Consider the following 26,571-nt stretch of genomic DNA (forward strand, 5'->3'; position numbering starts at 1 on the left):
TGTTTAACCTCCTTTTTGTACACCAAATCTATTTGTATTTCTTATGCAAACTTGGAGTTTCTGATATACAAGGGTCTGACCTGCAAAATTTTCATTTGAATTTGATTCCCTAGATAAAATCCAATCACTATTGTTTTGAGTACAGTTATATCCTAAACCAGTAGACCCCATTCTCTGGAACTGGTGAGATCAACCCAGGATGATGGAAGTCTTGGAAGATTTTTCCAATGATCAGTTGCAATTTGAAGAGAACATCTTGCTAGATTTCAGTGCCATTGAACCTGAAATATTACATTGGCTTGGCCTTGAGCCCAAAAGTGAACACTAGCCTTAAATCTAATCGATAGCGAGTTCAGAACACTGATTTCCCTGGCCTACCTCCAGTTGGAAACACATTTTAGTGGGTTTCAAGATCTTTAGTGTTTTGCAAGAAAAACAAGACAACACGCTTCAACAACATTACATTTTCAGTTAGTCTTTTTGTGATGTATTTGTAAATTAAGTGTTTTGTTTTCTAGTGGTTACATATGTTTTAATGTTCAGACAGCTAGAAATATCAGAAATAGTTCTAATTTGAATCAACTGTAGAAAAGAGCTTCTACCGTACATAAGTGGAATTTTCATTTAAGGAATTTGGAAATTAAAAGGGTTCTTATTTTAAACAACTTTATCTAGAGAAGGAAGAAATGAAAGGAATGTACAAAAATGTATATGAAATGAACATAACATCTGTCCTAATCTGCTTTTCAGGAACCTCTCCAGACACTGATTTGGGTTAACCAACTCATGCAGCAGAGCTTTGTACAAGCACTCGGAACAAAAGAGAAAAGTGAAGAGATTCTGAAAAGCATCTTCCATATTCTGAATGTCCAAAAGTTTCAACCTAAACTTTAATTTTTACTTTTTTTTTTCTTGACACTGATTTATATATTCAATCTTTTGCTATTTTAAGGGGTTAGGCAGTTGAACTTACTAGCAAACCAACATGGCTAGGATTAGATTGGTTTTAATAGCTTGCCTGTTGGTGCTAGAATTGCTAATGAATTCAGTAACTGAGCCTTCCATACAGAATAATGAATGTCCACAGCTTTGTGTATGTGAAATCAGGCCATGGTTTACACCACAGTCGACCTACAGAGAAGCTACAACAGTTGACTGCAATGACCTTCGTTTAACAAAAATCCCCAGCAATCTTTCCAGTGACACTCAAGTTCTTCTCTTACAAAGCAACAACATTGCAAAGACCACAGCTGAACTCCAACAGCTTTTCAATTTAACAGAGTTAGATTTTTCACAGAATAATTTTACTAGTATCAAAGATGTGGGGCTCTCAAATCTGACTCAGCTTACTACTTTACATCTGGAGGAAAACCAGATAACAGAGATGACTGACTACTGCTTGCAGGACCTTTGCAATCTTCAGGAACTATATATAAACCATAACCAGATTCGTAGCATCTCTGCAAATGCATTCTCTGGCCTGAGGAACCTTTTAAGACTTCATCTTAACTCTAACAAATTAAAGGTTATTGACAGTCGTTGGTTTGATTCTACTCCTAACTTGGAGATCCTTATGATTGGGGAAAATCCAGTGATTGGAATACTAGATATGAACTTCAAGCCACTCTCAAATTTAAGAAGTCTGGTTTTGGCAGGCATGTACCTCACTGATATTCCTGGAAATGCATTAGTAGGCTTGGATAGTCTTGAAAGTCTTTCCTTTTATGATAACAAATTGGTCAAGGTTCCTCAGCTTGCTCTTGAGAAAGTTCCAAATTTAAAATTCCTTGACCTCAACAAAAACCCAATTCACAAAATCCAAGAAGGTGACTTTAAAAATATGCTGCGGTTGAAAGAACTTGGGATCAATAATATGGGAGAACTAGTTTCTGTTGATAGGTATGCACTAGACAACCTACCTGAACTGACAAAGCTTGAAGCTACCAACAATCCAAAGTTGTCTTATATACATCGTTTAGCATTTCGTAATGTTCCTGCTCTGGAAAGCCTGATGCTGAACAACAATGCTTTGAATGCAGTCTACCAAAAGACAGTGGAATCCCTTCCAAATCTGCGTGAGATCAGTATTCACAGTAATCCACTCAGGTGTGACTGTGTCATTCACTGGATCAACTCAAACAAAACCAATATCCGTTTTATGGAGCCTCTATCCATGTTTTGTGCTATGCCACCAGAATACAGAGGACAACAGGTGAAAGAAGTGTTAATACAGGATTCAAGTGAACAATGTCTTCCAATGATTTCTCATGACACTTTTCCAAATCATTTGAATTTGGACATTGGCATGACAGTGTTTCTAGATTGTCGGGCCATGGCAGAACCCGAACCAGAAATTTATTGGGTAACTCCACTTGGAAATAAAATAACAGTTGAAAGTCTCTCAGACAAGTACAAGCTGAGTAGTGAAGGTACCCTGGAAATCTCGAATATTCAGATTGAAGACTCTGGAAGATATACATGTGTTGCTCAGAATATAGAAGGGGCTGACACAAGAGTAGCTACTATAAGAGTGAATGGAACTCTTTTGGATGGTACACAAGTGCTGAAAATATATGTCAAGCAAGCTGAATCTCATTCGATATTAGTTTCTTGGAAGGTTAATTCCAATGTCATGACCTCCAATTTAAAATGGTCATCAGCCACTATGAAGATTGATAACCCTCACATTACATACACCGCGAGGGTCCCAGTTGATGTACATGAATATAACCTCACTCATTTGCAGCCATCCACAGATTACGAGGTCTGTCTAACTGTATCAAATATCCATCAGCAAACTCAAAAGTCTTGTGTTAACGTTACAACAAAAAATGCAGCTTTTGCCCTTGACATTTCCGACCAAGAAACCAGTACCGCCCTTGCAGCTGTAATGGGTTCAATGTTTGCTGTGATCAGCCTTGCCTCCATCTCTGTTTATATTGCTAAAAGGTTTAAGAGAAAAAACTACCACCATTCGTTGAAAAAGTATATGCAAAAGACCTCTTCAATCCCACTGAATGAGCTCTATCCGCCACTTATTAATCTCTGGGAAGGTGACAGTGAAAAAGACAAAGATGGTTCTGCAGAGACCAAGCCAACCCAAGTCGACACATCCAGAAGCTATTACATGTGGTAACTCAGAGGATATTCTGCTTCTGGTAGTAAGGAGCACAAAGGCTTTTTTGCTTTATTCTGCAAAAATGAAAAGTTGAAGACGTTTGTATTTTTTTGACTTTGCTAGTTTGTGGCAGAGTGGTGAGGACAGGTGGATATTTCAGAATTTTTTAGTATAGCGTATCGCAATTGTTTGACACAAATGGCAGCTTCACCTAGCTTCCAATTTCTTTTTTTTAGTTGTGCTAACTTAATGCTGTTCTAACTACAGTACTGAATAAAATTAATGACAGGCTGGGGTTACCTTGTGATTCACAGCTAGCACAGCCCCTTTCTTCTGAAGCCATCAGTAGAGAGTACAGTATCCTGCAACAGCTAACATACAGTTTTGAAATGGCATTGAACCAGTTTTGTAACACTCTGGTCTGAAGACTCAAACTGAGAAAAGAAGATCTTCAGTGATGTTAGTTGACTGTACTGTAATGTTGTATCAACTGATTTGAATGTTTTTGACTTTAAACAATGACTTTTTTCTTTTTTGTAATAGTTGAAAAGGCTTAGGTAAACCTAACAGGCAATAGAAATATGTGCATCTGATTTTTTTTTAAAATGTAACAGACTAAATGTTAATTATCTTATTCTTTTTATTATATTTAGTAGACACTTTTAAAGAATACTAGCCTTTTGTTGTGCTTAATCCACCAACACATGGTGTATAATGAAGGCAAAACTATAATAAATTACAGTTTTGTTCTGATTTTTTTTAAAACAGTCACAATAATGTATTGTTTTTAGTTGTCACTAGTTTGACTGGTGATCATGTTTGGATATAAAATATATCCAAATTATTATGTAAAATTGTGGGGGGTGTTAAAGTCAAATTTCAACAGATTTTCAGTTTTTGCTCTAAAGAAGAAATATCTATTTTAACTGGGATTTTTTTCTGCACTGTTTTTCAATATTAAAAACAGAGTACTGCAGAGTACCTAATCAGAAAGATATCAAGCAGAGTAAGGGCTGTAACTGTATCACATGGAAAATCAGAACTGCCTCAATGCAAGGGACTGGACTAGAGGACCTCTCGTGGTCTCTTCCAGCCTATATTTCTATGATACAACTTAGGTACACATCAAGAAAATACATTGAACGTGGCCCATTTTCCTTTCTGTACACATTTTTGTTTATATTATAAGCTAAGTTATACATGAAGCAAGTGTTTGGCTGTCACTGACAATTAAAGAAGAAAGGCAACTCAACATCACTAAATCAATTATAATAGTATAATTATACTAGTCCACAAATGTTTACCTGTAAAAAAAAAAAATCCATGTTATTTGGATTAGTGTATTTTAAAGTATCAATTAGGGTATTTACAACTCTGATACAATATCTCATGTGGGATCGGGGATTAACAGCCAATATCTATTTTATAGACTTTCATATCTGTAGTTCAAAATATTTTACTAAATTAAAGAATAGTTTAAGATGGTACAAAATTACAGACAACAGTGGTGTGAATATATGAATAATTTAGGGCTGGATTTTCAAAAGCACTCAACCTTGGCCTTTCTACTCTCAATAAAATCCTTGACAGGGACTGTTCATTGTGAGGTCACAAAGGGGAAAGGGTTTCTAATGAAGCATCTATTGTAGTCATGCCAGATGCCAAGTAAGGAAGCAGAAAATTTTGTGTAGTATATTAATTTTCTACTACCCCTCTTCTCCTTACCCAAAAGGTGGCTAAGTGCTGACCCTGCAATGATCATTAACTATGTGCAACGGGATGTTTTTGCATACCGATGAGCTATTTTTGAGTTAATGATGAGCACAAATAAATTGTCTGAATGCTGAAAATGTAGTTTTATTTAAAAAAAAAAAATCTTCAGTAACTCAAAAACGACATTTCCCTAAAACTTTCTGGTATGAAACTATCCACCCTTGACTCAAGCTCAAAGAATTTTTCTTCAGACAGTTATGTCTGAATATGAGAAATAAAGTCTCAACATCAACCTAAGCACTGGAATAAATTGCCTAAGGAGGCTGTGAAATCTCCATCATTGTCTAACCTGCTCTTAAAAATCTCCAAACACCTGTCAGGGATGGTCTACTTTAGTCCTGCCATGAGTGCAGGGAACTGAACTAGATGACCTCTTGAGGTCCCTTCCAGGCCTACAATTCTATGATAATCTTTCATATAAGTTTCACTGCTGCAAAAGCTTCAATATAATAATTTTATATAGTTAATGTATAGCTTCCTAAATCTCATATTTTAATTAAAGAGTTTGGTAAAACTATTGGTTTTCATGTCAAAAATCCTGAACTTATATAAAATTCTTTATATGGTTATGAAATCTCAAATCTTTACCTACATGCCTGCTGTATATGGGTTTTTTAAGTGTTTCTTTTACTTGTGGAGAGGAAATGAGGTGGGGAACTCTACTATGTCTACTTCTTAATGTCAATTTCTGCCTCTTTCTGATGTGCAGCTTCAGAGCAATAATTACCACCTTGTATACATGTAGTTGTAAGCTAGAGTTGCCACTGCTCTGATAGCAGACTTGATTAAAATTGGGATCTGCTCTGCAGTGGAGATGCATTCTTGGATTCTTCAATGTAAAGGACACAGTAAGGACAAGGTTGACAGAAAATTAGGGCTCCCCACTTGTGTGGCCTCATCAAATAGTCTTTACAAAATAATTCACTGAGTGTTAGATGCTGCAGCATAGGCCTCCTCACCGTCTCTTCAGCAGCACTGCATACCTGTATAATGATACTCAAAGTATAAGATGACCACAAAGACAATGCTATTGTACCTGAACCTCCCATCTGAACTAGTGCAGGAACAGGCTAATTTGTGTCTACAGCTTTTGCAGTGTAATGGGCTATGAAATAACGTTCACTGTGTTTTCTGTTGAGAAATCATGGGCCAGTGGTAACACAACAATACCTCATCCTGGATGATATTTGTTACCTTACTAAGAAGCCATGACATCAAGGAAGAAAGGGCAGGAGACAAGTCATGCAGTAATTTTGTCATGTAGCTTCTTCAACGATTTCAATTTGTAATTTTTTCCAGGTTGTCCATGCTAATGGACACAAGTCTCTGGGTTACTACACAGATGAAATGAAAAGTGAGAGGCACCAAGTGCGTGGTCTATATTATCCACAAATAGCCACTGCCTATATGTACTTCAGTCTAGTAACTCAGACTGAGAAGTTAGGATATATCTACACTGCAATGTAAGCCTCTGCTTGAGCCCTGACTCCAGGCTAATCCCCCTTGCACCTACATTGCAATTACACTAACCCAGGACTCAGACCCTGGGTCTCAAGCCCCTGCAGGGCTGGAGGGTCCAAGCTCAAGTCAAGCTGGGACCCAGGGTCTGAGACCTATTATTTTGCAGTGTAGCCACAGTCCTGCTTGCCTCAGGCCCTGGGTGTCATCCAGAAGTAGCCCACAATTCCATGAGAAGACTTTCTCAGACTTCTCTAGCCCAAGAATCTGCAGTCCACTCTATTGAAAATGGAAGCCCCTGCCCCCCGCCTCCTTGGCAAATGGTAGCAGGTCAAGTTAGTGTTAACCCATTCTGTTCTCATCACTGATCTGCAAGCATGCCATTACAGAGCTTCCTAGGTTTGCAATGGAGAGTGAACTCATCAAGCCTTCTGCAAAGCGACATGCAGGGTGAACAGTAAAGTTTTCCCACAGTGCACCATATTCCTAGGGCTACAGCAGCCACATTTTGGGATGGGGTGGCGCTAGGGATTCTGAGATATGGTTACTTTGACTCAGATCTGCGCACTGTAGTGTGGACACCAAAGCCCTAAATTCAAGCAAGGGTCAGAAAATTCTTAACGTAGGTTTAAAATACAATGTAGATGTTCAAGGCCAGGGTTCATTAACATGGGTCAGCTGACTCCAGCCCCACTAACCCTGGGCCTAGATTGCAGTGTAGACATACCCTTAGTCACTACTACTTGGAGAATTGTATATAGTTCTATGGAGAATTAGGTTCTGCTTATAACAGAATTCACTAATTACAGATTAGTCAGACATGTTGCACCTGATTTTAATAAAAGACCTTCAACTTTGCATACACAATTTTGGGTTCACAATTTACTGTGGGCATAAATACAAGTATCTGTATGTTTACCTGACTGCATTCAAAATGCATTTGTGTCAGTCGTTCATTGTAGACCCAACATTCCCCTCCTCACAACTGGAGGTTGAGTTAAGGTACTTTAAAAATGTAACTAATAATATGTTTTCCCCCACATTGTTAGCTTTCATTTAGCTAATGATTTATAAAATGTCTGTGGGCCAAGGATGAATATTTCACACACAACTGTAATCTTTTGTAATTTTTTGCTAGTAGACTGTGCTATAATTAAAGTAGTTCTGTTTTTAAGAGTAACTAGCTCCTACAACTTGTGTTCCTAGGTATGTTAGCAAAAATGCATTTTTAATATTACCTAAATCATAATCCTGCTAGAATCAGAGGGCATTTTTGCCCGTGGACCAAAAAATAACACATGCAAATATACTGACAGGTACATAGTTTCACACATGATTGCATGAAGACTTCAGGTCTCCTGGTTTCAAAATCTGTCCTGAAATGAGGCTTGGTTAATACACATTCATTTAGTTATTAAAAACCTCAGTTTATGGGAAAGAATGACCAGGTTGCAACTGGATGGTCACCAATGTGGACAGTTTGGGCACTTAGTATGTAGATTTGAATGATCTCAGCTGTAGTTGATGCTTTTTAAGGTTCGATACATTTTGATTGACTAGAGATTTATAAGTGAACTGTTCAACAAAGTAGAGATGGGCGTATATCTCATGTCATGATTAGCCAGGTTTCTCATCAGGGATGGTAAGTGATAAAAGGAGTTTCCCTATTGTAGGGGATGGTACAAACACTTTCAAGATGGACAGGCTTTTATGCAGACCTCTTGTTAAAAGAGCCGGCCACTGAGTCCTACAAAGGAGAACTCAACTTTTTTAAATCTCTAGCCCTACAACCCAGTGCAATTAGAGTGCCAAGAATAAGCAGAATGTGCAGCTAGGCACCACTCCTGCAGCAGCAGGGGGGCTTAAAGCACATCCATCTGTGCACAGAGAACTCATCATGCTGGACAGAAAGTGTTGTGGGAGGAATGAATTCAGTAAAAACTGTTTCCCAACCTGCTCAAAAATATTAAGAGGGGATCCGCTTTTTAAAATCGTAAACTGTCCCTGAATTCACCCAGTACTGATGTCACCACACAGCTGCTGCAATGGGAACTACCATCTGCATTCCCCAGCACTGCCTTTACATACATATAGGGAATGCACCAGGCAAAGTAGGTAACCACCCATTGGCTGCTCAGCTACCAAGAAATGTGGGAGTGGGAAGAGCATACAACTGGTGGGGGCTTTTTGTTTCGGAGGAGCAAAGAGTATTTTACCTGGGAATGTCATATGTTTTTGAGCGTGAGGCCTTGTTAAAAACGTTGACAGCACATCCATGTAAAGGGGGGGGGAAGCTGCAGCTGCCAAAAACTGCCCTGATTAGCCCTCATACTATTACACAAAAGAAGCTGACATTTTGTCTCTCCCCTGGTTTTTTTCTCCACTTTTAATCCATTCTTCCTTTCCTGTTTCACCCACTCATGTCATTTTTCACACTTGAAAGTCACTGTGCGCCCTCCCTGTAATCCTTCACGTTTCTTCCATTGTCTCCCCTTTCCCAGTCCCACCATCCCCCCACACACACACACACACACTGAAGGAACAACACTTTCCCCTTACCCATGAAACCCTTTTTATCTGTAGCAATGAGATGTAACAAGATTACAGTTAAGGACTGCTTGTTTATATTGTGCTTTGGACTTGTTTTCACCCCTTCTGATCCTTGTGCCACTTTCTTCCTCTTTCCAAGGTCTCCCCTTTGGAGACCATGATTGCTGCTGATTATGTCAGTAAGAATCAGATCAAGAGCAAGCCAGTCAGCATGAAGAATTTTAATTTTAACCTTCAGCTTCCCCCCCCCCCGCATCGTAATCCATAAAACTTTCACTTCCACTTAGCAAAAAAAGCAGTTCTTTCCCTCCTCCTCCCTGCGCCAGCTTTTCCATCCTGAAAATATTTGAACAAGATGAGACACTAGGTAATTTTCCCCCTTTATTGTGAAGACAATGGAAAGGCTGATTTTTCTTTCTAGTAAGGTAGAGGAGAATTTCCACAAAGTCTTAATTTTGAGTTTCCATACTGAAATGCCAAGCACACAAAGCAGACACCCATGTTACAACAGCTGTATTGTTATACAGTGGCGTTTGAAATACTAGAACACACGCATTGGCAAAAGCCAGTAGACACATCAGTTACTCCAGGTAAAATTTTCAAAAGCACTCAAATGATTTAGGCACTGAAGTCCCATTGACTTTATTCAAGCTGCAAAATACATTATAAAGACAAGGTGGGTGAGGTAATATCTTTCGTTGGACCAGCTTCTGTTGGTGAGAGAGACAAGCAACACAGAGCTCTTCTTCAGGTCCACGTAAGCTCAAAAGCTTGTCTGTCTCATCAACAGCAGCGGGTGCAATAAAATATTACCTCACCCCGCTTGTCTCTCTAATATCCTGGGATTGACATGGCAACAACACTACAAATACACCAGAAGGTCGCTTTTAGGATTTTGCATCCGTGCTTTTTAAAGTGTTACCTTTTGTAAAATAATGTTTGAACATTTCTGTGCTACTCTATATTATTCCATATTCAAAGCCACGGAGGACCTGATCTTAATCTCAGCTACATGGGGGGGAAAATACAAAATTCCTTTTCAGTCACTGGAGTTACACCTGATTTTCACTTGCCCAGGTGAGATCTACATCTGGCTCTGAAAACTTCAGCTGCAGATTTCTGCTGCCCACAAGCATAACACTGGAATAAAAGTTCTTGTCGATTTTCATGATAAATGTGTTTCTACGAAGGCCTTTTCCATTGGCTTAGAGCCTGAGTGTGGTTAATTCTAAGAGAAGATGGTTGGGGTCAACACTGAAAATTGAAGTTCTTTTTAATATATGGTATGGCTGAGCATCATTATTTTCAGTTTTGGGCAAGCATCTTAAATGTGCATTTATATGAAGACCTAAATGGACAGTAATCAAAGTCTGCAATATATTTTAACGTTAAATGGAATCCAACATTTGCAATCCTGGCATTTCAAATAGCCATAGTCAGACCATGTCCACATGAAGACTTAGTGCACAGCAAACTGAGATGTAAATCTGGAGTGCATGTTTCCCTGCCATGCAGTCGGTGTGGACTCTGCTGCCACAAACTGAAAGTACTGTAGTGTGCTTTAAGCTATGCTGTTTCAAGCAGCAATAGGTCAAAGTGCACTACAGAACTGGAAGTGTAAGACTGGCTACAGTGCTGTACATTCACACCCTGACTTCCTGTGCATTAAATCTCAGTGTGGACAATCCCTAAGTATGCAGATTTAATACTTCCTTTGTTTTCAGGCACAAGTCTATCATTTTACATCTTATTTCTAATTTTAAGAAGTGCATTCCCCAATACACAGACAAAATCTGTACCACATACTTTATTCAGTAGCTTTTATTGCTTTCACTGCAATTTAAGGCACTCCCAGTGGAAAACAACAGGTTTACAGAAAAGAACTACTGCCTTCTATGAAAGTTTCCATTAAAACTAGGGAAAGAACGCCAACCCCATCAATTTGAGTTGGAGTTTAAATAGTTCTTACATGATTAAATGTGTAGGGTGATGTGCTCCTGCACACCAAGAGTCAAACTATGTAAAATGTGGCAATGAGCAATAGTAACACAGGTACCATACACATTCTCCTTTTTGCTTAAAACCATGTTATTAGCTGTCGGCTTTCAGCCATTTCTATCAGCTGTGCTTTTGGTTTGATGGTGAAGGGATATCTGTGCCATTTGACAAGGCTGGGATTATTAGTTATGCCTACCAACTGAACACTATGGTTTGTACAGGGGTAGATCATATGAAGTAGTATCATTAGTCACGTTAAGTGGTATCTTGTTCTTTGAGTACTCCCATAGGAATATATGATAGTACTTAACATGGGTAAGGGGACTGCAATCTGGACCAGAGAGAGCAAGGGCTAGATCTTCAGCTGGTGTCAAATGGCGTAGCATCATTGAAGTCGGTGGAATTATGCCAGGGTGCATCAATTGTGGATCTGTGTCCAAATGTCTATCAGAACATGTCAATATTACACACAAAACATTACATTAAAAAGAACATTAAAGTTGAAAAGCCAAGCACCCAAAAGTTAGGAAATGCCTGAATTAAGGTAGCTTGTGCTAATTTAATTTGGGCCCCTTGTGTGTGTACATTTTGAGTCAGTCTTTATGATCACATACTGTTTTTTTCCACAGGCCTCATTCAGTGTGTGAAATGCAGAGTGTTCACTTAATGACCAGCCATTCAGTATCCTGGTTTCTCCTCACTGTCTGGTGTATGGCCCCATGCTCTGTTTACTGCACACTATTCAAACCCTGCTCCGAAGGCAGAATTATTAATTTCCTCATGAGCTTTTCTCTGGTGCTCATCACTGTAGTATCTGAATGCTTCACAAAATATAAATGAATGTACTTTCATAATACCCCTGTGAAAGGAGGGGTTATCAACCCAGCTTTACAGATGGGGAGCTAAGGCACAGAAAGAGAGAGGTCAAAACTATCCACTACTTTTGGGTGCCCAGTTTGAGGTCTGATTTTTCAGAGTAGTATCAGATTGCACTTAACATTCTAAGCCCAGCTCCTACTGACTTCCATTGCAATTGAGGGCTCAGCACTTCTATAAATCAGATCTCAGGGTCTCAAATCAGGCCCCAAGAAAATGAGGAAAGCCCAACTAGTGACCACTTTGAAAAGGCTGGATTAAGTGTCTCTAAAGGCATCACACAGGAACTCTCTGGCAGAAGCAGGGATTGAATCTGGTTCTCCAGGGAGGCATTCAACTGCCTTAACTAGCACATCTTCCCTTCTCTTTCTGTAATCTCCTACTTCATTCACTACACACCTTTCAGCTTTAGCAACAAATGAAGCAGGGATCCTAGACACAACAGCCTTCTTCACTATACAATCCTGCTTCATCCCCAGAGTAGGTCTATTCTGTGCACTGAATGAGGCAGGAGTTGTGTGGAAAAAATATGTGATCCTGTAATTAAAGGTGGTCTCATAGTGCATATGCACAGGGGGCTGAATTAATTTGCATAGGCAATCTTTTGGCATTTCTTAACTTTTGAATGCTTGAATTGCAACCATAAAAATGTTATTCTAATGTTTTTTGTGGATAACTTCCTGGGGGTTTTAAAAAACAAGCTGAGAAAACAAATTCCATCATACTTACACCCACATGGGTCATCAGCAGGGTTAACCTGGAACCTTTAGATCCACCACACAGACCCCTAACACTTAAGCTAATGAACAGCACTAACTGATCAAAACAGTAGTGTGTCTTCCTATTTTAATCAGGACTAGAGGGGAATGACACACGCACACTTTGCAAGAGTGTTTCACAGATATTTGCTCTCTCCCCGCACCCCCCAGCCTCCATATGCCTTCCACCCCTATGGCTTCCAGCCTCCATTGCCTTCCCTAGTCTCCTTCTCCAAGCTCCTTGTTCCAAACTTTTTGCCCCATCAATCCCAGTTCTCTCCCCACACCCCAACTCCTAATCCAATCTGTCTTTGCTCTCCCTCATTTCTTTTCCCTGCTCACTGGGTTCTCATTCCCTGTCTCCTACCCAGCCAGTCACTATCTCCCACCACCCCAACTCCCTGTCCTAGTCACCCCTCAGGCTTCTTGTCCCAGTCTATTTGCCCTAATGCCCCCCATAGGTCTGGCTCTTCTCCCCTCTGCCTCAGAATCAGGCAGCCTCCTCCAAACTGGTGGTTAGTGAAAGCAAAGGAATGAGAGATTCCCTGCTCTTAGTTCAGGTGCCTGGACCCAGCACAGGCCAGAGTTGCAACTGTAGGGAAAGGCCTGGTCAGCCCTAGGGTGGAACTTGCCCAGCACAGATGGGATATATTCAGGGCAGTTAGCTTCTAAAATCCCAGAAGCCTCTACTGAGCACATGCAAATTATAGTTTTTCAAAGGATTATAACTTGGCCAAATGTAGGCAGATTTGTACAGGGACAGTATAAGGAACATCCTGGCCACCCCTCCTGCCAAAGTTCAAGTCCCTTTCCAAAACATGGAGGTGCTATAGTTATTCAAAGAAAAGTTCAGAATTTGTAACCGGGGTAAGATTAGGTGCATTTTCACGGCCTCATTCTCTGGCATGGAAAATTTCAATCCAAATGGTTAAAGTTTGGTTAAGTTATAAGCAACTGAAAATTGGGTTTTATAGTGGGAAGTGAAGGGCAAATTTAACAACAGCCTTGCTACCAGACCCAGCTATAATACTACCAATAGCTTAAAAACATGCTTCCCTGCTACCTTCCCATTTAAGGGCCTAATTCTGCTCCAACACTGAAATGAATGAGGAATAATTCCATGGAAATCAATGGTGTTTTCTATATTAGTGTAAAATCAGTGCAAGAACAGAATCAGGCCTAATGATTATCCATGACAGGGCCTAAGAATCAGAAGTGAAATATATTAGGATATATACTACAGTCACCTCTATAAAACATGCTACTAATTTTATATGCAACCAATGAAATACACTTAAAGAAGCATGAATCAGTGACCATCATTTCATGAATTTAATTTCTGAAATCAATGCAGTAAACCTCAGGTAACCATTGATGCTTGGATGGGTAGGTTAGATGAAATGTCCTGCCCTGCACTGCTTTGAGTGACTCAATCAGTTCCCTCTTATATTCCAGTTCTCCAAGAAAGCACTGTGAATGTGTTAGAGACAGTAGTGGCTGTTCCTGAGAGGCAGAGGCTCAGATTCTCCAAACTGGCCAAGATGTGTTGGGCATAGGTCAATGGAAGAAGAGCAAAGGTAGCATTAAACCAACTGTGCAGGTCTTTGATCTTGGGAAGTTCCTCCTCCACTTCTGGGAAAATATACAGAGCAGCCCTGAGGCTGCTCTACCTTATGCTTAGCTACCAACAGCCTCAAGGAGTTGTTCCTCCAGTCAAATATCAGCTGAGCACAGAGGCAACCTTTTTTCTGGCCATGTCCCCTTCTGCTAGGGACCAAAGGGGGAAGATGTGGGAGCCACTATTCCTTCCCTACACCACTCATGGATTTCCTTATGGGGGAACATCCCCATATGGCTCCTCTCTGGCTGCTTTGCACTGCTAAAACAATGCAAAGAAGCCTTAGCTAGTGTGAAGATTTGAGCAAATGCTTTCCATTCCTGAATAGCAGTTATTCCTCCTGATAAAGGAACTGCACTCAGTCCTAACTAGGACTCCTTTCACTGCAATGATGTTGCCATGAGCTGTGCTTCAACACTGGGACAAAAATGAGAGCATGATCTACACTGGATTGTTTTACGGCAACTAGGCAAAGTGATTGATTGATGCTGTTTTTTTCAATCGTGTTACCTTGTGCTGCAGAATCAAACCCACCATTTAAAAAAGAAATCTTGAACCCTTATAGTTCCAGAGACAGTTCACATATTGAAAACTGAGTGTCAACCAATGCAATATTTGCCCGAGTCTGCTACCAGCCTCAAACAATGGCCCAGAGCACAGTAAACTGATTTAATCTAAAAGTAAACTGACTTTAATCTTAATGAAGTGTCAATGCTAAACTCTCATTATGATTTAATTCTAGCATTCCTAACTATTAGACTGCTCATCAAAGCACACAAGAAAGAAGAGGGAGGATCACATTAATAAGAACTGATGGAGTGGCATCTCTTTTTATTGGGCAACTCTTGGTTTGTAGGTGGAGCTTGGAAGAGTACCACTACTATGACTCCCCCCTCCCCAATTTCTGTCACTGAGTGAGACCGGGGCAAGGGGAAGATGTATAGCAACTTTTCAAGACTGACCTAGCCAGAGCTTGGTGAGTGATTAAGCTGCCTAAACCGAGGTGCCAATGTTTAAGTGAGTAGCTGAACAGCATTTATATTGAGTGTCTTAAACTGTAAGAACTATTTGGGGCCATTCTGAAGACTCTAAATAGCATGTTAAAATTGTTTCTGTGGAAAATGATGTAATTAGTGGCTATTACATTGCTCCCTATCTTCTGGCCTTGTAAAATGCTGCTGTCTCTTATGTGGGGATAATGTTACAGAAATAGCCCCAATACCTTCCACTATTGTCAAGTGTCTGGATTTGTTGACAAAAAAATCTGCAGTTGGAATTTTACAACTAAAATACTCCTGAGTTTTTTGGGGGGGGAGTTTTGCGTTAAAGGGCATTCTCCCTTTAACCACATCCAAATTATAGGCTGTTTTATTTTATTGTTGTTTTTAAGGAGCTATAATGTATAAACTCATGCAAGCTTTAATATCTTAAATCCAAAACGATTTTCAGTAAACTAAAAAACACATCAATTTTAATCACAAAAATGAGCCTTCACTCAAACGGACACATTACAGACAGTATCTCACTTTACTGAAATTTATGTTAGCAATTAGCAACTAACATCCTTTGGAGACAAATGATCAATAAACCCCCCCATCAGAAGGGAGTGAAAGTTTCATTGTGCCACGACGACATTTAACCACATAATAAATTCAGAACATTTTCATCTACCATAGTGGTATGTTTCCTACAATAATTAGAGATAGTCAAAAACTGAGGTACAGCACATCACAATGGGCACCATTATCAGAAAAACTACTTATTCAAAGGGACTATCAGAATTACATAATTCTGAAGAAAAAGCAAAAAAAAAAAGTCTTGATCCTCAGAAATATAAATTGTGAGAGTACTTGACACACTTGTCATGTAAAAATCAGACATATGCAAACATATTACAAAGGTATTTTGATCACTTATGGACACAAGAGAATTTTTAAAAATGATCCAGGGATTTTGTTTTTCATGTATTGGGCATCAACTGGTGAATTTTATGCACTTATAAAACGAAGAGACTAGCTCTGGTGATAGCCAGATATAAGCATGATGGAGCCCAACCTGTTTTGTAGACTTTAGGCCAGGGGTGGGCAAACTTTTTGACCTGAGGGCTACATCGGGGTTCCGAAACTGTATGGAGGGCCGGGTAGGGAAGGCTGTGCCTCCCCAAACAGCTTGTCCACCCCCTCCCACTTCCTGCCCCCTGACTGCCCCCCTCAGAACCCTCTGATCCATCCAACCCCCCCTGCTCCTTGTCTCCTAACCACCCCCCCAGGACCGCACCCCCTATCCAACCCCCCCTGCTCCCTGTTCCCTGACTCCTATCCCCATGACAGGCCCCCCCAGGACCCCACCCCCTATCCAACCACCCCTTGCTCCCTGTCCTGACTGCCCCCAGGGACCCCCTTTCCCCTTATCCAACCCCCCCCCACCCACTCCCTGCCCCCTTACCATGACACTCAGAGCACCAGGACTGGCAGCCGCGCCGCCCAGCCGGAGCCAGCCACGCCGCGCCGTCTAGAGCACCGGGGCAGGCCGGCAGCTCTCGCAGCCGCGCTGCCTGGCAGGAGCTCGCAGCCCCGCTGCCCTCAGCACTGGTGGCACAGCAAGCTGAGGCTGCGGGGGAGGGGGCTAGCCTCCCCGGCCAGGAGCTCAAGGGCTGAGCAGGACAGTCCCGTGGGCCGGATGTGGCCCGTGGGCTGTAGTTTGCCCACCTCTGCTTTAGGCATGACCATAAAATAGATGTTTAAATAAATTGTTTATTTATTTATTCTTCTTCAAGTGCGTGTGATGTTATGTTAAGGCTCTTGAACCTTGACCTGCAAAATGCTATTTCAGTCGAGATCCTACACCAGGCAGAGATCACAAATTTTGGCAAACAACGCCATTTCTGCTATATGGAGAAATATTCTCACGGGTTCATGTGGAGGCCAAAAAACTTGCTTAATTTGTGGACTAACCACAGGCCTCCAGACCTAAGAACCACAGGCGTGGAACCACAGGCCTCCAGACATAAGAAAGTAGTGCTTTCAACAACTGTTCCAGCATAGTGTCATTGTCCATGGCCATGAAGTATAGGCATAAACTGTCATGTGTAAAATGACATACAGAACATTGGCACATTTGAAAATCTTGACAAGATTTAGGCCATTATCTGTGTCTGTCACCCCTCCCAAATGTTCCAAAAATTGATACACAAGCTCTTTTAGAATGCTCTTTCCCGCCTTATTTTTCAGGTCATCTTTCTCCAAGTTCTCCTGCAAAAGTTGATTACCTTCTAAAAGATGATCGATGGCTTCATTCTGTGGGCACAGATTCACAGACTTGTGTTGCAGGAATTTGCCAATTCTGGAAAAGGGAAAAAAAGAGAAGCAAAGGAGGAACTTGTGCTGAGAAATATCAAGCAAATTTCTGCAAATTGAACAGATCCAGGCTCACTCAGGTCTCTAATGTACTACAGTACATCTTCATTCCAAACAAGGCTGTGGTAGACAGCTAGAACAGTGATGAAATTTCTCATCTTGAAAACCCAGGAAAGTTATAAACTGCCAAATAATTACTAATAATAAAGGTAGGTGGCCCCTGTACAGTTAATTACACTGACAAATGGCTGCTTTATTCCATCTCCCTCAGCAGCATCCTCATCTCCCTGTTTGCAATTTTTTCATTTTTTTTAAATTATAGAAGAGTCATCAGACTAGAATTTTTTTTAAGTTGGTTGTGGAAATAATTGAATTATAATTATTTACTGCATGGTAGATAATAACTGCCAATTTAATAATTTGCACTGGAGGGGAGGAGAGGCGTTCTTGAGGAACTCTAAGATCAATACTTATTCCTAAAACCAAGACGCAGTCAGATGGAGTGAGCTCAAATAGAGATTTTCACATTTCACCAGCTAAATCACTCAGACAGGGACTAATTGCCCTTGAACTTTGGACAAGAGCAATCAGACTCTGGTACCTAGACCATGATGAAAGCAATTCCCTGAGCCCCAGAGAAGGGATGGGTATGTTCTGCATTCTTCATAGCAACTGGTTTGCAAAGGCAACTCATTCTGGCTGCGGTACTGGAGACTAGAGAGACAAAGTGGGTGAGATAATATCTTTTATTGGACCAACTTCTGTTGATGAGAGAGACAAGCTTCTGAGCCACCCAGAAGTTCTTCCTCAGGTCTGGGAAAACAACCTCACGCACCTTGTCTCACTAATATCCTGGGACTGACATGGCTACAACTACACTGCATACAGTATTGTCAGCCCTCTGGACATGAGGTCAAGTACTTTAATGCAACTGCACCATGTACACAGTAGGGAGTGGAAGCGGGACTGAATGTAGAGGTACAATGTGTTGGTTCAGCCATTTAAGCTGCGGCTGGGTTTTTATTACAATCCTATTGCATAATGGAATACACCACAATCAGGAGGCAGGCAACTTGCAGAGACAGCAGTTGGTGCTCCTGTAAATTATAGATTCACCCTTGATGTAAAAGGAAGAGGAGGAAATACGGTGTTGGTAAAATGCATATCCCCATTCAGAACATTCATGATCCCCAGGACTGGGACCTTGGAGAATGAGTTGGACTGTCAACAATATGAAATAAGTTACTGCACATAGATAACTGGCTTACACTGAAGTCTCTGCCAAAACTCCTGTTGACTTAAATGTGAGTAACATAGGGGCCAACAAGGGGGACAATAACTACTTTTGGATAATACTGCTCTGTGGTTCTCCGTCATTTCCCCCTTCTTCACTTCCAGATTGGAACATCCAGACCCTTCCCCAAATTAAACATTTATTTAATAAAATTCTGTGGTGCCAATAAATCCAATTGTCTCCATCATTCCCTGCAATGGGCATTCTCAGTGGAAAATTATTTACCTTATAGGAAATATCCCTTTAGTACGATATTCTTCTTGAAAGGTGCAAATTGGATAGTAAGCTAGTATTTTTTTTTAAATGGGAAAAGGTTTAGGTGCTTCGTATGCTTCCTCACAAAACAATAGCCAGGCCTCTCAATCTTGATCTGCACCACTCCTAGCCTTTGTGCTTCCTTAATGAAAGCTGCCAGCTCTACTGTACCATTTATTGGCTTCAGAACAAATAGAGACCACAAAGCCTCCCCCAAACTCACGCTCAGTTGCAAAAACACAAGATGTAAAATCTGGCGTCCATTGGTGAAAGGCTAATAAAATAATTCAATGCACCCCCTCATCTTCCAAAATTCTAAACAGGTGAGGAAGCCAATATCATGGTCACACTGAGCAACCATTCAGCAAACAGCCCATAAATAGGGAGAGAGGGGGTTGGCAGTAACCACTAATAAAACTGATTAGCATGGATTGTAAATTTAACTTCTAACTGCACAGTTATTGGATGCCTTATATACTGTCTTGCAATGTGTAAAGCTTGTTTTGCATTTAATGGGGACTGAATGTTTGATAAGGTAAGAAAAATAGCACAAAATATTGTATTTCAGGAAGAAGAGAATAGTGCACACGATGAGCTGCCTCTCTGTTTGGAGCCCACTATTTTGAACCTTGTGTGAATGTAACAAACATGGAAGCGCCTGATATTGCAACACTTTGTACAAATAGCAGTGTATATTTCAGTTCTTGACCGTATGCAAGATGGGCCCTCCACGACATGGCACAGAGCAGAGCAAAGGAATGGAAAAAAGAGAGAATGGAGAAAGGAGACTTCAATACATGTTTGATCTTCCCTGTGGAAGCCCTCTGTGATTTCTGGGTTGGATCAAAGCAGAAACCAACAAAACTCCTCCAGCTGCCTTCTTTTACCTTCCCAAGTAGTTTTCTATGGGAAAGGAGGATTTATACCCATATACCATAATTTGTAAAAGCCTAATTTCCACACAAATATTTGTTTGCCACAAGTGTTTGTATGATATCTGCCAGCTTGGCCAGCAATTGGGAGCTGGACCAGACACCTCCAGAGCTAAAAGCACAAGCTGCTTCAGTTTGAGCTGAAGAACCATGACTGTAACAATTCATATCCCCTGCAGATCAGGCATAGAGGGGGATCCGTAACACACACACACCAGTGGGTTCCACTTGCACACTCACTCTGTCAGGGAATAGAAATGATACCATGTGGTTTAGCTGATCAATCACTACTAAGCAACACAGCTCAAATTCCAAACAATCCAGAGCAAAATAATTTTAAAATTTAAATAATAAAATCCAGTAATGGATGAATTTGAAGAGCTCATGCTTTGTTCATGGATATTTTGCAAACAGAAAGAGAAGCCAAGTCATGAAATAAAGTAGTTGCAATTTTTTGTTCAGCTCTGTCCTCTACTCTACACACCTTACAAGTGTCCATAATGTGCTCAGCAAGGGCTAAAAACAGGGATTACAGTAATAAGCTGTAAAACTATAAGCATTAGATGAGTAACTAAGGAGCCATTATGACTTTGAGCTATTCAGCATTTCTGAACCCAAGGCACATTCTTCCGTCCCGTGCGTCTATAAAGTCCAAAAACTTATTCTAAACATTTTTATACATGGAGGGTTGGGATTTCTAGTTGTATTCACATATTTGTGCAAGTTAAACCTAGTGCATATACTGACTGACTCTCTTTTGAGAGATTTCCCCCCCCCCACAGGATGAAAAAAGACTATGACAAAATTGTATATTGCATAGAGAAAATTTTTACCAGTTAATTGGCGTCTTAATCTAAATGCAAAACCATGCATTTGTAACATTTTAATAACAGAGAACACTTGAAATGGCAGAAAATGTCACCAGTAAAATAGGGTTTTACTGCATTTCAAGTGTAGAAGCAGTTTCACCATTGGCAGGGTCATTTATCATCATGCACATAGTAACAGAAAGTCAGGCAGCTACAAAAGAGCTGAGCACAGTACATTTAAACGCACAACAGCAGCGTCCGATGATATATCACCTGGTGTTCCACTTGTTATACTTGCTTCCCATAGAACAACGGGTCAGATTCAAGGTTTTGGTGTTAAGCTTCAAGGTCCCACCCTGAAATTGACCCGAGATACTTCAGACAGACCAATCTTCTGTCACAACTAGATTTGGGCAAAAAAATTTGGACAACGCTTTTTTCCATATTCAGGTCGACCATAATAAAAATAAAATCATTTTGGCTGAAAAAAGGAAAAGAAAAAACAGATATTTCTGAAAAAGTTGACATTTTTAAACAAAATGTTTGAATTGGTCAATCTGAAATTACTTTTCATTTAGAATGCTACTTCCATTTTATTTTTAAAAGGGTAAAAAAAAAATCTCAAACAAAACAATGTTTAATTTTCAGTCAAACAAAACATTTCATTTTACCTGAAACAAAAGGGTTTCGATTTGTATTTTGCCACTAAATTAGAAAAATTTTCATTTCTGGTCAACCTTCAATTAACTTCCTCCCCACCCTTTTTTTAATAGCAATTTTTCAGTTCAGTCACCAAACCAAATTATTTGTACAGGTCTAGTCATAATGCACACCTTCATCAAAGACTAGGTTACTCACAGACTATGCAACTGTGAACCTCAAGGGTGGAGCCTCATGAGAACGAGAAAATGGGCTGTTTTGGCACCAGGGCCTAGGCTCAATAACTCATCACAAGAGGGTATCAGAATGACCACAAATCTTCCAGCTTTCAGAATGAAGTGTTAAATTCATTTCTTTGTCTTTCTTTCCCCAAGCTGCAATTAAAAATAGTAGAGAAAGAGGAAAGAAGAAGGCAACAAGGGAGAGAGAAGAAGCACTTTGGAGGACAGGATGAGCATTCAGAATGATCTTGACAAGCTGGAGAATTGGTCTGTATTCAACAAGACAAGTGCAAAGTCCTTCACTTAGGAAAGAAAAATCAAATGCACAACTACAAAATGGGGAATAACTTGCTCGGCCGTAGTATTGCTGAAAAGACCTGGGGGTTAGAATTGGCCACAAATTGAATTTGAATCAATAATGTGATGAAGTTGAGAAAAAGGCGAATATCATTCTGGGTATATTAACAGGAGCGTCCTTTGTAAGACACGGGCGGTAACTGTCCCTCTCTACTAGGCACAGGCGAGGCCACAGCTGGCGTGCTGTGTCCAATTCTGGGCGCCCCATTATAAGAAAGATGTGAACAAATTGGAGAAATTCCACAGGAAAACAACAAAAACAATAAAAGGTTTAGAAAACCTGACCTATAAGGAAAGGTAAAAAAAGAATGAGCCTATTTAGTCCTGAGAAAACAAAACTGGCAACACTCTTCAAATACGTTAAAGGCTGTTATAAAGAGGACAGTGATCAATTATCCTCCAGGTCCACTGAAGGTAGGATAAGTAATGGGCTTAATCTGCAGGAAGGGAGATTTAAGTTAGACATTGGGAAACAAGGTTTCTAACTGAAGGATAGTTAAGCTCCTGAATAGACTTCCAAGGAAGGTTGTGGAATCCTTATCACTGGAGGATTTTAAGAACAGGTGAGACAAACACCTGTCAGGGATGGTCTAGCTATACACGGCCTTGCCGCAGAACAGGAGACTGGACTAGATGACCCATCAAGTTCCCCTCCAGCCCAACATTTCTATTATTCTACGGATATGTCTACTCTACGAAATTACATCGAATTTATAGAAGTCGATTTTTAGAATGATTTTACACAGTAGATTGTGTGTATCCCCACTAAGCACATTAAGTCGGTGGGGTGCGTCCACAGTACCGAGGCTAGCATTGACTTTCAGAGCATTGCACTGTGGATAGCTATCCCACAGTTCCCACAGTCTCCGCCGCCCATTAGGTATTCTGGGTTAAGCTCCCAATGCCTGATGGGGCAAAAACATTGCCGGGGTGGTTTTGGGTACGTGTCATCAGTTGCTCTTCCCTCCGTGAAAGCAATGGCAGACAATCGTTTTGCGCCTTTTTTCCGTGCGGGCGCCATACTGCTTTCAGCAGACTGTGCAATAGGTCTGCAAACCGTCGTCATCAAACAACCACTTCTGCTGCCACTCTGCTCTCCTGATGCTATGAATCCACCTCACAGGTCCTCTATATGACCGTCGTCATCCACCGTTTCCACTGCCACTCTGCTCTCCAGCTGGTCTCGCAGGGCCGCTTCCACTGCAACTCTGCTCGGCTGCTCTTGTCTCGCCATACCACGGCAAGCATGCAGCCCGCTCAGCTGTTGTGTCCTGGCAGCAGACGGTGCAGTAGGTCTGCAAAACTGGTCATCCAACCACCGCTTCCCCTGCAACTCTGCTCTCCTGCAGACGCCATACCACGGCAAGCAGGGAGCCCGCTCAGATCACCGTGGCAGTTTTGAGCATTGTAAACACCTTGTACATCATCATGCAGGATATGCAGAACCAAAACCTGCAAAAGCATGTGAGGAGGTGATGGCAGCGTGGTGACAAGAGTGATGAGGACATGGACACAGACTTCTCTCAAAGCATGGGCCCCGGCAATTTGGCCATCCTGGTGGCAATGGGGCAGACTCATGCCATGGAACGCTGATTCTGGACCCAGGAAACAAGCACAGACTCGTGGGACCGCATAGTTTTGCAGGTTTGGGATGATTCCCAGTGGCTGCGAAACTTTCGCATGTGTAAGGGCACTTTCATGGAACTTTGTGACTTGCTTTCCCCTTCCCTGAAGCGCAAGAATACCAGGATGAGAACAGCCCTCACAGTTCACAAGTGAGTGGCGATAGCCCTCTGGAAGCTTGCAACGCCAGACAGCTACCGGTCAGTCGGGAATCAATTTGGAGTGGGCAAATCGACTGTGGGGGCTGCTGTGATCCAAGAAGCCAGTGCAATCACTGAGCTGCTGCTATCAAGGGTAGTGACTCTGGGAAATGTGCAGGTCATAGTGGATGGCTCTGCTGCAATGGGATTCCCCAATTGTGGTGGGGCGATAGATGGAACGCATATCCCTATCTTGGGACCAGATCACCAAAGCAGCCAGTACATAAACCGCAAGGGGTACTTTTCAATGGTGCTGCAAGCACTAGTGGATCACAAGGGATGTTTCACCAACATGGATGGCTGGGAAAGGTACACGACGCTCGCGTCTTCAGGAACTCTGGTCTGTGTGAACCGCTGCAGCAAGGGACTTACTTTCCAGACCAGAAAATAACTCTTGGGGATGTTGAAATGCCCATAGTTATCCTTGGGGACCCAGCCTACCCCTTAATGCCCTGGCTCATGAAGCTATACACAGGCACCCTGGACAGTAGTCAGGAGCTGTTCAACTATAGGCTGAGCAAGTGTAGAATAGTGGTAGAGTGTGCATTTGGACGTTTAAAAGCATGCTGGCACAGTTTACTTGACTTGGTTAGGCCTCAGCAAAACCAATATTAATAGCTCACCTTAAGTGATCACTCTCGTTACAGTGTGTATGGTAACACTCATTGTTTCATGTTCTCTATGTATATAAATCTCCCCACTGTATTTTCCACTGAATGCATCCGATGAAGTGAGCTGTAGCTCACGAAAGCTTATGCTCAAATAAATTTGTTAGTCTAAGGTGCCACAAGTACTCTTTTTCTTTTTGCGAATACAGACTAACACGGCTGCTACTCTGAAACCTATTGTTATTACTGTTTGCTGTGTGCTCCACAATATCTGTGAGAGTAAGAGGGAGACATTTATGGTGGGGTGGGAAGTTGAGGCAAATCGCCTGGCTGATGATTACATGCAGCCAGACACCAGGGCGGTTAGAAGAGCACAGCAGGGCATGCTGCACATCAGAGAGGCTTTGAAAACCAGTTTCACGGCTGACCAGGCTACAGTGTGACAGTTCTGTTGGTTTCTCCTTGATGTAAACCCGCCCCCTTGGTTCATTCTACTTCCCTGTAAGCCAACCGCCCCCCCCTCCCCGCTTCGATCACTGCTTGCAGAGGCAATAAAGTCATTGTTGTTTCAAATTCATGCATTCTTTATTAATTTGTCACACAAATAGAGGGATAACTGCCAAGGTAGCCCAGGAGGCGTGGGGGAGGAGGGAATCACTGGGTGGGGTGGGGGAGGAGGGGAGGACAAGGCCACACTGCTCTTCAAAACTTATTGAATGCCAGCCTTCTGTTGCTTTGGCAGTCCTCTGGGGTGGAGTGGTTGGGTGCCCGGAGGGCCCCCACCGTCCCGTGTTCTTGGGCCTCTGGGTGAGGAGACTATGGAACTTGGGGAGGACGACGGTTGGTTACACAGGGGCTGCAGTGGTGGTCTGTGCCTTTCCTGCACCTCAACCATATGCCTGAGCATATCAGTTTGATCCTCCAGTAGCCGCAGCATTGCATCCTGCCTCCTCTCATCATGCTGCCGCCACCTTTCCTCTTGATCCCGCCACCTGTCCTCTCACGCGTCCCTCCTGTCCTCGTGTTCATTTTGTGCTTTCCTGGACTCTGCCATTGTCTGCCTCCCTGCATTCTGATGGGCGCTTTCAGTTTGGGTGGACTACATGAGCTCAGAGAACATTTCATTGCGAGTGTGTTTTTTTCACCTTCTTATCTGCGCTAACCTCTGGGACGGAGATGCTAGTCACAGCATTGAAACATTTGCAGCTGTGGGAGGAAAAAAAGGGAGATTAAAATTGAAAAAGACACATTGGCCATTTAAAAGGAGGGGCTGATGTTTTCGGGTTAACATGCAGCACAAACCCAAATAAACCCCCCCACACCCAATTCTCTGGGATGATCGCTTCACCCCTCCCCCTACCGTGTGGCTAACAGCGGGGATGAATTTTATCAGCCACAGGCAAACAGCCCACCTCTGAATGTCCCCTTAATAAAATTCCCCTGTTTCAACCAGGTGACCATGAATGATATCACTCTCCTGAGGATAACAGAGAGATAAAGAATGGATGTTGCTTGAATGCCAGCAAACACCGTGACACACGCTGCCATGCTTTCTTATGTGCTACTGGCCTGGCGTGATAAAGTGTCCTACCATGGAGGATGCAATAAGGCTGACCTCCCCAGAAACCTATTGCAAAGGCTTTGGGAGTACCTCCAGGATAGCTTCATTGAGATGTCTATGGAGGATTTCCGCTCCATCCCCAGACACGTTAACAGACTTTTCCAGTAGCTGTACTGGCCGCGAATGCATTCCAAGTCTTCAGGGCAAATTAATCATTAAAACACGCTTGCTTTTAAACCGTGTATTATATTTACAAAGGTACATTTGTTAGCATATAGATATTCAGGCCTGTCTGTAAAGGCCTATACTCTAAGAATTTAGGTGTATTCTTATCACTTACCTAGTTATAAAGGTATAAAAGAAAGAATCAAAATCACTGTCTGCTGGTGTAAGGGCCTTCTCTTACTGTGACAGTCTGAGGTCCTGTTCTTAGGCTAAGATCTTTGGCTAAGCAGCAGAGGCAGCCATAAGCTGGGAAGGAAACGGTCACATCCTTACATTCCAAACTAGTCACATTAAAATAAGGTGCTATTGGGCTGTTAGAAA

At 41.7% G+C, this 26,571-nt stretch overlaps 1 protein-coding gene and 2 long non-coding RNA genes across 5 annotated transcripts in view; 2 read left to right on the forward strand and 1 right to left on the reverse strand.

Annotated features, from left to right (window-relative positions):
• The window catches only part of LRRN1 (leucine rich repeat neuronal 1), a 40,593-nt gene extending 33,111 nt beyond the window's left edge, over nt 1–7,482 (forward strand). Inside the window, exon 2 of the mRNA XM_074957531.1 lies at nt 751–7,482. Within this exon, the coding sequence (XP_074813632.1) occupies nt 986–3,136 (2,151 nt within the window). The 5' untranslated portion in view covers nt 751–985 and the 3' untranslated portion in view covers nt 3,137–7,482. The remainder of the gene's footprint in view (nt 1–750) is intronic.
• Nucleotides 1–26,571, reverse strand: part of LOC141990402 (uncharacterized) — a 358,211-nt gene that overhangs the window by 101,889 nt on the left and 229,751 nt on the right. For 2 of the 3 annotated variants that reach the window (XR_012640171.1, XR_012640169.1), the window contains exon 3: nt 17,359–17,491. This is a non-coding gene — a long non-coding RNA (uncharacterized LOC141990402). Of the gene's footprint in view, nt 1–17,358; nt 17,492–26,571 lie in introns of those variants that run through there. The other variant, XR_012640170.1, reaches the window with a different exon arrangement.
• LOC141990401 (uncharacterized) lies at nt 15,079–24,930 on the forward strand. Its single transcript, XR_012640168.1, has 3 exons — nt 15,079–15,125; nt 17,380–17,714; nt 21,830–24,930. It is a non-coding gene; the product is annotated as an uncharacterized LOC141990401 (long non-coding RNA).

This window comes from Natator depressus, chromosome 7, assembly GCF_965152275.1.
Source record: "Natator depressus isolate rNatDep1 chromosome 7, rNatDep2.hap1, whole genome shotgun sequence".
NCBI lineage: Eukaryota > Metazoa > Chordata > Testudines > Cheloniidae > Natator > Natator depressus.